This window comes from Lipotes vexillifer, unplaced genomic scaffold (genome assembly GCF_000442215.2).
Source record: "Lipotes vexillifer unplaced genomic scaffold, Lipotes_vexillifer_v1.1 scaffold699, whole genome shotgun sequence".
In the NCBI taxonomy this organism is placed as follows: Eukaryota; Metazoa; Chordata; class Mammalia; order Artiodactyla; family Lipotidae; genus Lipotes; species Lipotes vexillifer.
Genome location: NW_006788818.1, coordinates 961417 through 972789, shown reverse-complemented (window position 1 = coordinate 972789; position 11373 = coordinate 961417). Strand labels below are relative to the sequence as shown.

General features: G+C 44.4%; 1 protein-coding gene across 4 annotated transcripts in view; it reads right to left on the bottom strand.

The window, feature by feature from the left end:
* Positions 1-11373, bottom strand: part of PTPRU (protein tyrosine phosphatase receptor type U) — an 89360-nt gene that overhangs the window by 47148 nt on the left and 30839 nt on the right. For all 4 annotated transcript variants that reach the window (XM_007461830.1, XM_007461831.1, XM_007461833.1 and 1 more), the window contains exons 8-10: positions 5531-5839; positions 705-814; positions 156-357 (exon numbers count right to left, since the gene is read on the bottom strand). In XM_007461830.1, coding sequence (XP_007461892.1) covers positions 156-357; positions 705-814; positions 5531-5839 — 621 coding nt within the window. The remainder of the gene's footprint in view (positions 1-155; positions 358-704; positions 815-5530; positions 5840-11373) is intronic.

Genomic DNA, 11373 nt, shown 5'->3' with positions numbered 1-11373 from the left:
ATCATCCCTGACCCCTGACCTCAACCTCTAAATGGTACATTTATCTCAGCAGGAGCCCTCCATCACCACCCCCAGAAAGCCTCACCCCCTACCCATGGAACCCTGAGACTCTGTGCCTCCTCCAAAGGGGCCAGGGCGGGTCGGGCGGGGCTCACCTGAGATATTGGTGGTGATCTCGGTGAGCGCCGCCTGACCGAAGCCTTTGCCCGTGCGGGCCCGCACGGAGAACAGGTACGTGGTGCCCGGGTGCAGGTTGGAGAAGACGTGGTAGGTCTCATTGCGGAGCTTGGAGATGGTACGCCGTGGGCCTGGCACATTCACTGCCGGGTCTGACGACTCGATGCTCTGGTAGCTGATCTGGGGGCAGGATGGGCAGGTAGGCGGGCACAGGGATGGGGAAGGGCATCACTAGTCCCGTAGCCTCCCACCCATCATGGTTCAGGTGAGCTAGGGATAAGGCTGGACAAAGGGGAGAAGCTTGGTGGGGGGACCGTGGATGCCCCTTAGTCCAGGCCTCTGGGCACCTTCGCCTCTCTCTTCTGCCTTCAGGGCCCCTGTCCCCATAACACATGGGGCACAGACCGCAGCCACAGTGGAAGGAATCCCGATCATCATCTGTGTTCCTCTGCCCCATACACTTCCCTCTCCAATCTGTGGGCCCACCTTCCACCAGGGGCCCCAGCTGTAATAGGGTCCAAACCCACCTCATACTGAGTGATGAGGCCATTGGGCTCCTGGGGCTCCTCCCACTTGAGGAAGATCATGTCCTCCAGCGGAGTGAAGGTCAGGGACTCAGCCGCAATCCCGCCAGGCACTGCAAGGGAAAGGTGACATGGGGCAGGGAAAAGCAAGCTTTGGAACCAGATACCGAGTTCAGATTCCAGCTTTGCTATTTCCTAGCTGGAATGCTTGGACCACTCAGCCTCTCTAAGCCTCAGCTTCCTCATCTGTGAAATGGGGATGATAATAACACCTCCCTCACCAGAATTAAATGATGTGATGTACATAAAGCCCCAAGGCAAATAAATATCAGCACTCTCATATGGTTCAGCCTACGCCTGAGTACTCGAAAAGGGCAGCTGGCACTTTCATCACTGTGCAGGATGCATTTGGCAGAGAAGAATGAATGCTCCTATTTTGTTCCAGTTGAGTGGTTTTCAGAAAATATAGACATTTGCCAGAAAAATGAAAACAACCGCATTAGAGCGGCAGGATTATGGGTGGAGCTGTTTTCTTGTCTAAAAATTACTAATTACACAAACAATATGTTCAATGTAGAAAATCAAAATAGGCATAAAGAAAATTAATGGCACCTACAATTCCATCACCCAGAGATAAATACTGTCAACATTTCAGCAGAAGCCCTTTCAGGTATGGTTTTGTTTTTGTTTTGTTTTGTTTTAAGGTATCATCTTAACAGCAGGCTCAAGGAATTTTTTCTAGGAAGAGAACGGCCTTTGTTTGGGAAAACACCTTGATAAACCCTTGTGGGGAAGCTGAACTCCTGAGATAGGGGAAAGCAGAAACCCAGATAACAATCAGGGACAGCTCAAGTGCCCTGTGTTAAAATGAACAGTTAACAAGGTGACACAACTATCCACCCACCAAAATGATAAACGGAAAAAGACAATTCCAAGTGTTGGTGAGGATGCAGAGCAACCGAAATTTTCACACACTGCTAGTGGGAGTATAAATTGATACAACCACTTGGGAAAACTGGATATATCTACTTATTATGAACACATATCCTATAACCTAGCCATTCTACTCCTAGGCATAAACCCATCAGAAATGTGTATATCTACCAAAAAAAAAAAAAGAATCTACAAGAATTTTATTTGCAGCACAATTAAAAATAGTTGAAAACAACCCAAATGCCCAACAATAGTAAATAAGAAAAATAAATGTGGCATATTCACATAACGGACCATTCAGCATTGAGAATGAATTCTCTAGAACTGTACACACAACATGGCTGAATCTCTCAAGCATAAAGCTGAGAGAAAGAAGCCAGTCATAAAAAGAGTACACACTGTATGATCCCACTGATGTAATGTTCAAAACCAAGCAGAAATTAATCTGTGGCATTACAGGTCAGGATAATGCTTACCTTTGGAAGGTTGTGAGGGGGAAGGTGCATAAAGGGGGGCTTCTGGGCTGCTGGTAATACTTTTTCTTGGTCTGGGTGTGGTTATCCTGATGTGTGCCATCTTTGAGAATGCTTTGAGCTGACCACTTAAGATAAGCACACTTCCCGTAAGTATGACACGAATACTTCAGGGAAGAGTAAAAAATATTAAATAATGAGCAGTTATCAGAGGGAGGGGGGAGAAGAGGAACAGAGAAAGAAGAAAGAAAACCAAGTAACCCAAGCGAGACCTGGCCAGGGTTGGGGGAGGGGGTGTGAAGCAGCCACAACAACGTACCCAGCAGGGGGTGAGGGGAAAGGTCAACAGACTTTAAGAATGGAGCAGTCTGCTTTCAGTTTGAGGTTACTTAAGAAGCGTATCAGTATATGCTACCCAAAATATGCCACTTGGTGTAAGGATTATTTTGAGCTGAATTGAGAAGGCAATGTAGGAGCATACATGAGAAAAACTTCTCTGCCCTCCCCCTATTTGCCTAAAAGTAGGGCGTAAATTTGTAAAGGGGCCCCCTTCCCCTCTCTACCAGGAAGGACAGAAGTTAATCACTGAGAAAACTAGACCTTTATCAGCCTGGAGGAATCTACCTAACAAACTTTACAGACTACCATTAGTTTCCCCATACATTTGACTTCCCCTAATTTGCTGCCCCTAGAAGCTCAAAGCCCTTTTCCTTTGTCTTGTCACTTCTCTAAAAATTCATTGTTCTTTTGTTAGGACACTATATAAGTCCAAGTTCTCACCACCCCTTTGAGTTACTCATCACTGAGTACTCCCCTGTTATGGGTGATGCATGTGTTCATAAACTGCTATTTCCTAGAATGGAAAATAATCTGAAAAAATACGGAAGAGGCTGGCTTTAAGAGCAACATGATGGTTGTGGGGTTTTAGGCAAGATTTAATCCTTTTGACTCTGCTTTCTTGTGTTTGAACTGGGATCACACCTTCCTGGTGGGTATGTTGAAAACATGGAAAAATACGTATATGTATATGTGTATATATATATATATATATATATATATATATATATATATATCTCTTATATCTGAATCACTTTGCTGTACACCTGAAACTAACACAATATTGTAAATCAATTATACCTCAATTTAAAACTTTTTAATAAAATAAATAAATAAAAATAAACTCCCATTTGTTTTTCTCTTGTTAATCTGTCTTTTCTCCATCTAATTTACAAGGGCCCCAACCAATGAACCTAAGATGAGTAGAAGAAAAAAGTTGTTTTTCCCTTCCTACATTTGCAGTGATTCAGGGTAAACCCCCCTAGTTCTCATTCCCATCCCCAGCAAATCCTCAGCGCACCAGTGCAGGGCATAGAGGATACACGTTGCCTCAGGTGAGTGGGGTTTTCTGGAAATCAAGGAAGGAGTTGAATTTTATATCTGGGATGCTGCTGTGAAGAACAGAAAACTGCATATGTGAGGAAGCAAAAAACAAAACAAAACAAAAAACTATTAACCAAGGAGCTTGGGGTTACCTGGGATTTTACAGCAATCTGGAGAGCGCTTTTGCTGGCATTAGAGTGTAGCTGTTAAGAAAAACAACTCTCAAACAGCTGGCCCGGTTTGAAACCCAGCTCTGCTACCCATCTACTAGCTATGTGCCCTCATCTGTAAAATGGGAATGGTAATAGAAAATAACCAAATAGGGTTGTCATGAGGATCATATGCATTAATACATGAAAAGCATTCAGAATAGTGCTTGACATATAGTAAGTGCTTAATAAATATTAGCTTGACATAAGTAGAACATTGCACCCAACAAGGACAGAATGCCTATTTTTTTCAAGTAGATATGGAACATTTATCAAAATTTAACCATATGTCAGGCCATAAAGTAGGGATCAAATTTCAAAAGACCAAAACTAGAGTATATACTCTGACCATAGTGGAAGCAAGCTAAAAATCAATAACAAAAAGATAATTAGAAAAATCCCAATTGCTTAGAAATCAAGCAATGTATTCTAAATAACTCTTGGGTCAAAGAAGAAATCATAACAGAAATTAGAAAATATTTTAAACTGAATGATACTGAAGATAGGATATATCAGAACCTGGGGGATGCAGCTAAAGCAGGGCCTAGAGGGAAATTTATAACTTTAAATGTATATATTAGAAATAAAGAAATGCTCAAAATCAATGATCTAATAAGTTTCTACCTCAAAAAGCTAAAAGAAAAGCCGATCAAATCCAAAGAAAGTATTTTTCTTAAAAAAAGAAACAAAGAATAGAAAATATTCAATAAAGAAAATAAACTAGGGGCTTCTCTGGTGGCACAGCGGTTAAGAATCCGCCTGCCAATGCAGGGGTCACGGGTTTGAGCCCTGGTCCGGGAATATCCCACATGCTGTGGAAGCAACTGAGCCCATGTGCCACAACTGCTGAGCCTGCGCTCTAGAGCTGGTGAGCCTAGAGCCTGTGCTCCGCAACAAGAGAGGCCACCACAATGAGAGGCCCGTGAACCGCAACGAAGAGTAGCCCCTGCTCGCTGCAACTAGAGAAAGCCCGCGCACAGCAATGAAGACCCAACGCAGTCAAAAATACATAAATGAAATAAACAAATTAAAAGAAAAAAAAGAAAAGAAAAGAAACTAGGCCAAAAGTTGGCTCTTTGGAAAGATTAATAAAATTTATACACCCTTACCATGAGAAACATGAGAATAAGAGAGAAGACACAAATTACCAATATCAGGAATGAAAAAGGGAATAGCACTATAGATCCTACTGATGTTCAATAAATATAATAAGATAGTATTATAGGGCTTCCCTGGTGGCGCAGTGGTTGAGAGTCCGCCTGCCAATGCAGGGGACGCGAGTTCGTGCCCGGGCCCGGGAGGATCCCACATGCCGCAAAGTGGCTGGGCCCGTGAGCCATGGCCGCTGAGCCTGCGAGTCCGGAGCCTATGCTCCGCAACAGGAGAGGCCACAGCAGGGAGAGCCCCACGTACCGCCAAAAAAAAAAAAAAAAAAAAAAAAGATAGTATTATAACCGACTTTATGGCAAGAAATTTGACAATTTAGGTGAAATGATCAAACTCCTTAAAAACGCAGTATACCAAAACTGATACAAGAGTAGAAAACCTGAATATTCCAATATCTGTTTTGAAAATTAAAACTACTATTAAAAAACCCTGCCACAAAGAAAACTCCAGGCCCAAATGACTTCACTGCTAAATGTTCCCAAACAATTAAGGAAGAAATATACCAACTTAACCCAAAGTCTTCAGGGGAATAGATATCAGTATCATTACTTTACTGTTATACAGTCGGTTTAATCCTAAGCAAATAATTTCCTGTAGCAATTTCAGTCTCAGACATGCAGCGTCTGTGGGAGGTACTGAGGACACTGGGAATAAGGGGGCCTCTTACCATCCTCGTCCGTCTGGAACGTGACCTCCTTGCCCTCCTTGCGCCCCTCGGGGTTAGTGAGGACGAGCCGCACATGGACATTCCGGTAGGGCAGTAGGTTCTTGATGGTGTAGTGGCTGACACCCCGCTCTATCTTCACACATTCCCGGATGGTCTGGTTGTGGCTGCTGCCCAGGGTGTAGTGATAGCACAGGGACACAGTGTAGGTGTGGCAACGTGTCACGTTGTAGCCCAGTGGTTCCCACTGCAGGGTCAGCTGGCGGGCCTGGATCTCAGCAAAAGCCAGGCCTTTGGGGGCCCTCATGGGCTCTGGGCAACCCAGGAAGCAGAGAGAAAAGGTAGGAGAAACGGGAAAAGAAGAGTAGGTGGGAGAGAAAACATCATTCAACTGACATCAACCTTCCTTTGCCCCCAGGAGTCCAAGAGACCCCCTAGAAGAGCAAACAGTGAGTAAAAGTGTGTTTAGAGTCAGGCGGGGCCACATCTGAATCCTGGCTCTGCCACTTGCAGCTGGCAACCACTGGCTAAGCTGCTTCACCTCTCTGAGCTTTACTTTTCTCAACTGCAAAATGGAATAATAGGCCCTACCTCATAGGATGGCTGTGAGGTTTAAGGTAATACATGCAAAGCACGTGCAATAATGGCTAATACGCAACAGGCCCTCGAAAATTTTAGCTATAATTTTTTTTAATAATACAGTTCACCTCCTATTTCAAGATCATGCTGGAGGACGTCAAGACAGTCTGAATAACCAACTGCTGTATTTTCCTTAATTTATTAATTCCAAACTTGTTCTAAAACAGCTTATAGTAATACATACGATACAATAGTATAGAGAAGTCAGGATGATGGGGGAAATGAGAGGCAAATAGTTAAATAATGCCAGAGAATGTTAGGAAAATAGAAATGCATGTCATTAGGTTCTATGTGGAGCTAAAGATAAGATTCAAATTAGGTGGTGAGTTTCCTGGCTGCCAAAGCAAAAAGGGAAATACAATCTGTTAGATGATGATAATGATGATGATGATGATAATGGCTGTTAACATTTATTAGAGGCTTTGTATGTGCTAGGCATTGTTCAGAGGCTTTAAAATGCTTTATCTCATTCAATCCTCTCTGTAATCCAATAGACAGGTGCAATTATTAGCCCTGTTACACACATGTAGAAATGGAGGCACACAGGAGAGATAAGTAACTTGCCCACAGTCGCACAGACAGTAAGTGGTAAAGCTGGGATCCAAACCTGGACAGGCTGGCTTCAGAATTCACACTCTTAACCACCACTACCCTGCCTCCCCATGAGGAATTCACTGTCCAAAAAATAAAAATAAATCACATCAATGCCTCTGGAGAGGCAGCTACCCCAACAGAGGTAGAGAGAGGTGTATATTACTCTGCTTTACAGCCTCTTGAGGATTCCATAAAACCAGAAAGTTATCCTCATTTTATAAGTAAAGAAATCAAGGCTTCTGAAGCAAAGCCAGGATGGAGCCCAGGGGGCTCAGACCCATCCTGCATCTGCATTGACCAGCTGTGGGATCCTAAGCAAATCTCTGGGCCTCGGTTTTCTCACCTATAAAATGATGGAAGAAGCCAAGATTACTAATGATCCTCTTCTCTCTTGCCCCCTGACTGTGCAGGTTCTGTGACACCTGCAAAGTTTCCCCAGTTAGAGGACCTCAGGACACACCTTAATGAACAGGAAAGAAAGCACTACTGCTTGCCCTCTTAAGATCATTAAGTATGACCCTATTATTTTTATATGATTAATTTTCTCAGGATGATCTTTACAAAGATGATGCAAAGAGAAACATCAGGCTGCTCTTTACTCGGGAATGCCTGGGTAGGTAGCACAGCTTTAGACACTGGTCCCAATGACAGCACAATGCAAGTCTGTTTCCGCCCAGGAGCTTTCCTTCCTTCCCTGGACCACAGGCAAGTGGCAGTCTCCAGTCATACATCAGACCACCAGAGAGATTTCAACACATGCTAAGAGCAAAGCCCACCTCTTGACTTCTTACAGACAGCCTGGCTCTCTTCTCCCCACAAACGAGGCAGACCCAATCCCCACCCGACAAAAACGTTAAACGGCTGGCTCCCTGCTCACTGCAACCTGAGGGTTGCTGGCTGCAAGCCCACTTACCACACTTGTGTTTTCTCTCCCGTTCCTGGCGCACAGAGATTTTCCTATTGGTTTTCTATACAGTTTTGTTTTAACCCATCGTTCTTATGTGTTTGGAGAGGAGTGGGAGGATTTTGTGTGTGCTCACTCTGCCATCTTGTTCAGAGATCCTTGCTTTACTCCTTGACTTTCTGGCTCTGGTCCTGGCTGCCCGATGTGTCCTGTCCCAAGGTGTCTGTCGGTGTCTATGTCTATGTCTATGTCCATGTCTACTAAAGCCAAGTACCATGGCTTTATTTGCACTAGTGAGAGTGGATCTCGTTTCCCTGCAGCTCTGCTCACACCATCCCCACCCCCGGGAACACCTGCTCCACATTCTTTGCCATCCTTCCAGGTTTGGCCAGAGTGTACTGCTTCCTTCACCATCTGGCAGCATTTAGAGAAGGACATGAAACGTTAAATATAAACCGGTAACACAGGCTGGGTGGGGACCATGACCAACAAGACTGTAAGTGTCCCATCCAAAAGAGGCAGCTGCCACTCAGTTCCAGGCGTTATCGCCATGCAGGACTGCAGGCTCAGGGTTGCCAGATCCTCCCATTTCTTAAGAGAAGCCAGAAATTCCGATTTGTGTGTGTGAAATCTCCAGAGTTTTAAATACTGGCAACCTACTCAGGTTTCTTAAAACCACTTTGCAGGGCACAAAATGGTAACCTCGACCTTGGAGGAGGATGAGACTTTCACCCTCGTGCTTGGGTATCTCCTTCTCCAACAGCTGTGTTAGCCCCCATCCGCCTCGCTAGAAGAAGGGGTCTTTGGAAAGAAAGCTCACTTTTCTTCCTCTCCCCACCCTGAACAAATCTGGGCAGATCCAGGGGCTCAAATAGTTTGTTGACTAAAGGCTGATATGTTGATTGAGGGGTGTGAATTCATGAGTCTCTCTGTGTTTCCAAAAACCATCTGGCACCCAGACACACTCTCTTCAGCTGCCAGCAACACACTGGCAAAACAGAACTTGGGGACCTCAAAGCCCCGTCTCTCTCAATTCCATATGGCTGTAGGCTATGCAGAGATCAAAGGTCAAAATGCACATTAAAACAAGAAGGCGGGCTTCCCTGGTGGTGCAGTGGTTGGGAGTCCGCCTGCCGATGCAGGGGACACGGGTTCGTGCCCCGGTCTGGGAAGATCCCACATGCCGCGGAGCGACTGGGCCCGTGAGCCGTGGCTGCTGAGCCAGTGCGTCCGGAGCCTGTGCTCCGCAACGGGAGAGGCACGGCAGTGAGAGGCCCGCGTACCGCAAAAAAAAAAAAAAAAAAAAAAAAAAAAACAAGAAGGCTAACAGTTAACATCTGCTAAATTAGGCCAAAATGTGTTGATTTTAATGATATTAAGGAGGATTCAATAACCCTGAAACTTTAACTGTTTCTTGAGGAAGGGGCTTGGAGTGGAGTCGGGTGCTCCAGAGTTCAAATCCTATCATCTCCACCTCTCATTAGTTCTGTGACTTCAGGCAAGTGATTTAACCCCCTTTTGAACATCAAGCTCCTTGACTAAAAAATGGAGATACAGTAACACCTACTTTGAAAAGCAAGTGTGAGAGTTACATGAGATGGTCTAACTTATAGTAGTTAATTAATTAATATGTGCACTCTAAGGGTGAGATACACCCTTATATACAGCAGCACCCTTTATAGTAACAGTATAAATTAGTGCAACCATTTTTAAAGCAATATATGTCAAAGTCCTTTCTTAAACCACCCCTGACTACTTATCTCAAAGAAATAACTCAAGGAGGAAACAAAGCACAATAAGCACTAAATTTTTCAATACAGTATTATTGACAATAATAGGAATCTAGAGACAAATAGCCCAGCCATATGGAGATACTCAGTGGACTCCTACAGCCAATAAACATAATTATAAACAATATAACACATGTAACACCACCAAGAAAAGGAAGCAGAATACAGAATGCTTTCTACATCCCAATGACAAGGGTGTGAAATGTGTACTGTAGGCATGTGGGCAGAGATTTGAAGAAGGCAGTAAAACTAAAACAGCTGTTGGGCTAGGATGGTGAGATTTAGAGTGATTTCTTTTAAATGTCTTCTACTGACGTTATATTATTGTTTTTACATTAAATAATATCGTGGGAGCAGAGTTTCATGGGGACCAGGGAGATGACAACACAGCTGACCAATAGCAAAACAACTATGGGCCAAGGCGCCTAAGCAAGGAGGGGTGGTGATGCCAACGAAGAGAAGGCAGGGTGAGTTGTCCGGATCCTGTCTGCTTGGTCCCTGCCCCAGGTCCCGTCCCGGCCAGCCTATGTAAAGTGTTCAGCAGTGCTGGCACAAAGTGGGCACTCAGCCCACAATGGCAGCTGCTGCTGCTGTTCCTGATGGTGTGGTTGTGACGGTGGTGGTAGTTTCAAACACTAGACTGGAAGGCAGGACATTCCAACTTTGGTTCTGACTCTGCTACAGACTCACTGCGTAGATTTGGGCAAGTGACCTCTAAATCTCAGTTTTCTCATCTGTGAAATGGGAATGAACAACAGCTGTCACCATAAAACATGGGTTCTTAACCCACTGTATGATCACAGGCAAGTGCCTTCCTCTCTCTGAGTTTCATCTGTACATTAAGGAGAGTAGAAGAGAGATTCTCTGTGGATCCCCAGCTCTGATTTCTTTTATTCTAAGTACCTGACCAGAACTGGCTTTGAAGAGTTAAAAACACCATAGCAACAATAGTTGTCATTTACTGAGTGCTTACTGTGTGTTAGGCACTATACTTCACAGGCATTTAAAGCATTTGCATGCCATCACCTGCATTTAACCCAAAACACTGGAGGGTCCCACGGTTCAGGCTTCACTGCTTTTCTCTTTTCCACCTACACTTATTCCCTAAAATCTAAGGATTTTAAATCAGGGGTTCTCAACCTCAGCATTATTGACGTTTCGGACTAGATAATTCTTTGTTGAAAAGGCTGTTCATACACTGTAGCATGTTTATCAGCTTCTCTGGCTTCCTCTACCCCTTAGACGTCATTAGCACCCCACCCCCAGTTGTTAAAACCAATATGTCTCCAGACCCTGCAGATGTCTCCTGGGAGACAAAATCATCCCCCAGTTGAGAACCACCATCATAAGAGATCTCATCCAGTGTCATGGATGTAAATACCATCTATACCATATCTATACTGATGACTTTCAAATTTATACCTGCAGCCCGAACCTCTTCCCTGAACTCTATACTCGTAAATCCATCCACCTGATAGATATCTCCACTTGAACGTCTAATAGGCATCTCAAAGTCAACATTTCCAGCACAGAACTCCTTATCTATGGCACCCCGTCTACTACACCTGCTCCTCCCGCAGTCTGCTCCCTCGCAGTAAATGATAACTCCATCCTTCCGGCTGCTCAAGCAAAACACCTTGGAGCCATCCTTGACTTCTGTTTCCTTCTCTCACTGCACATCCAATCCATGAACAAATGCAGTTAGCTCTACCTTCAAAACAAACCCAGAAAATAAACCACTTTTCACCACCACCACCACCACTATTTCCTCCCAGCTCCCAGCCTCCACCATGTCCCAGCTGAATTGTTGCAGTAGCCTCCTCACTGGTCTCTCCTCTGGTCCCCTTGCCCTCCTGGAATCTATTCTCCACAAAAGGACCAAAGTGATCCTTTTAAACATAGTAAGTGATGTCATTCCT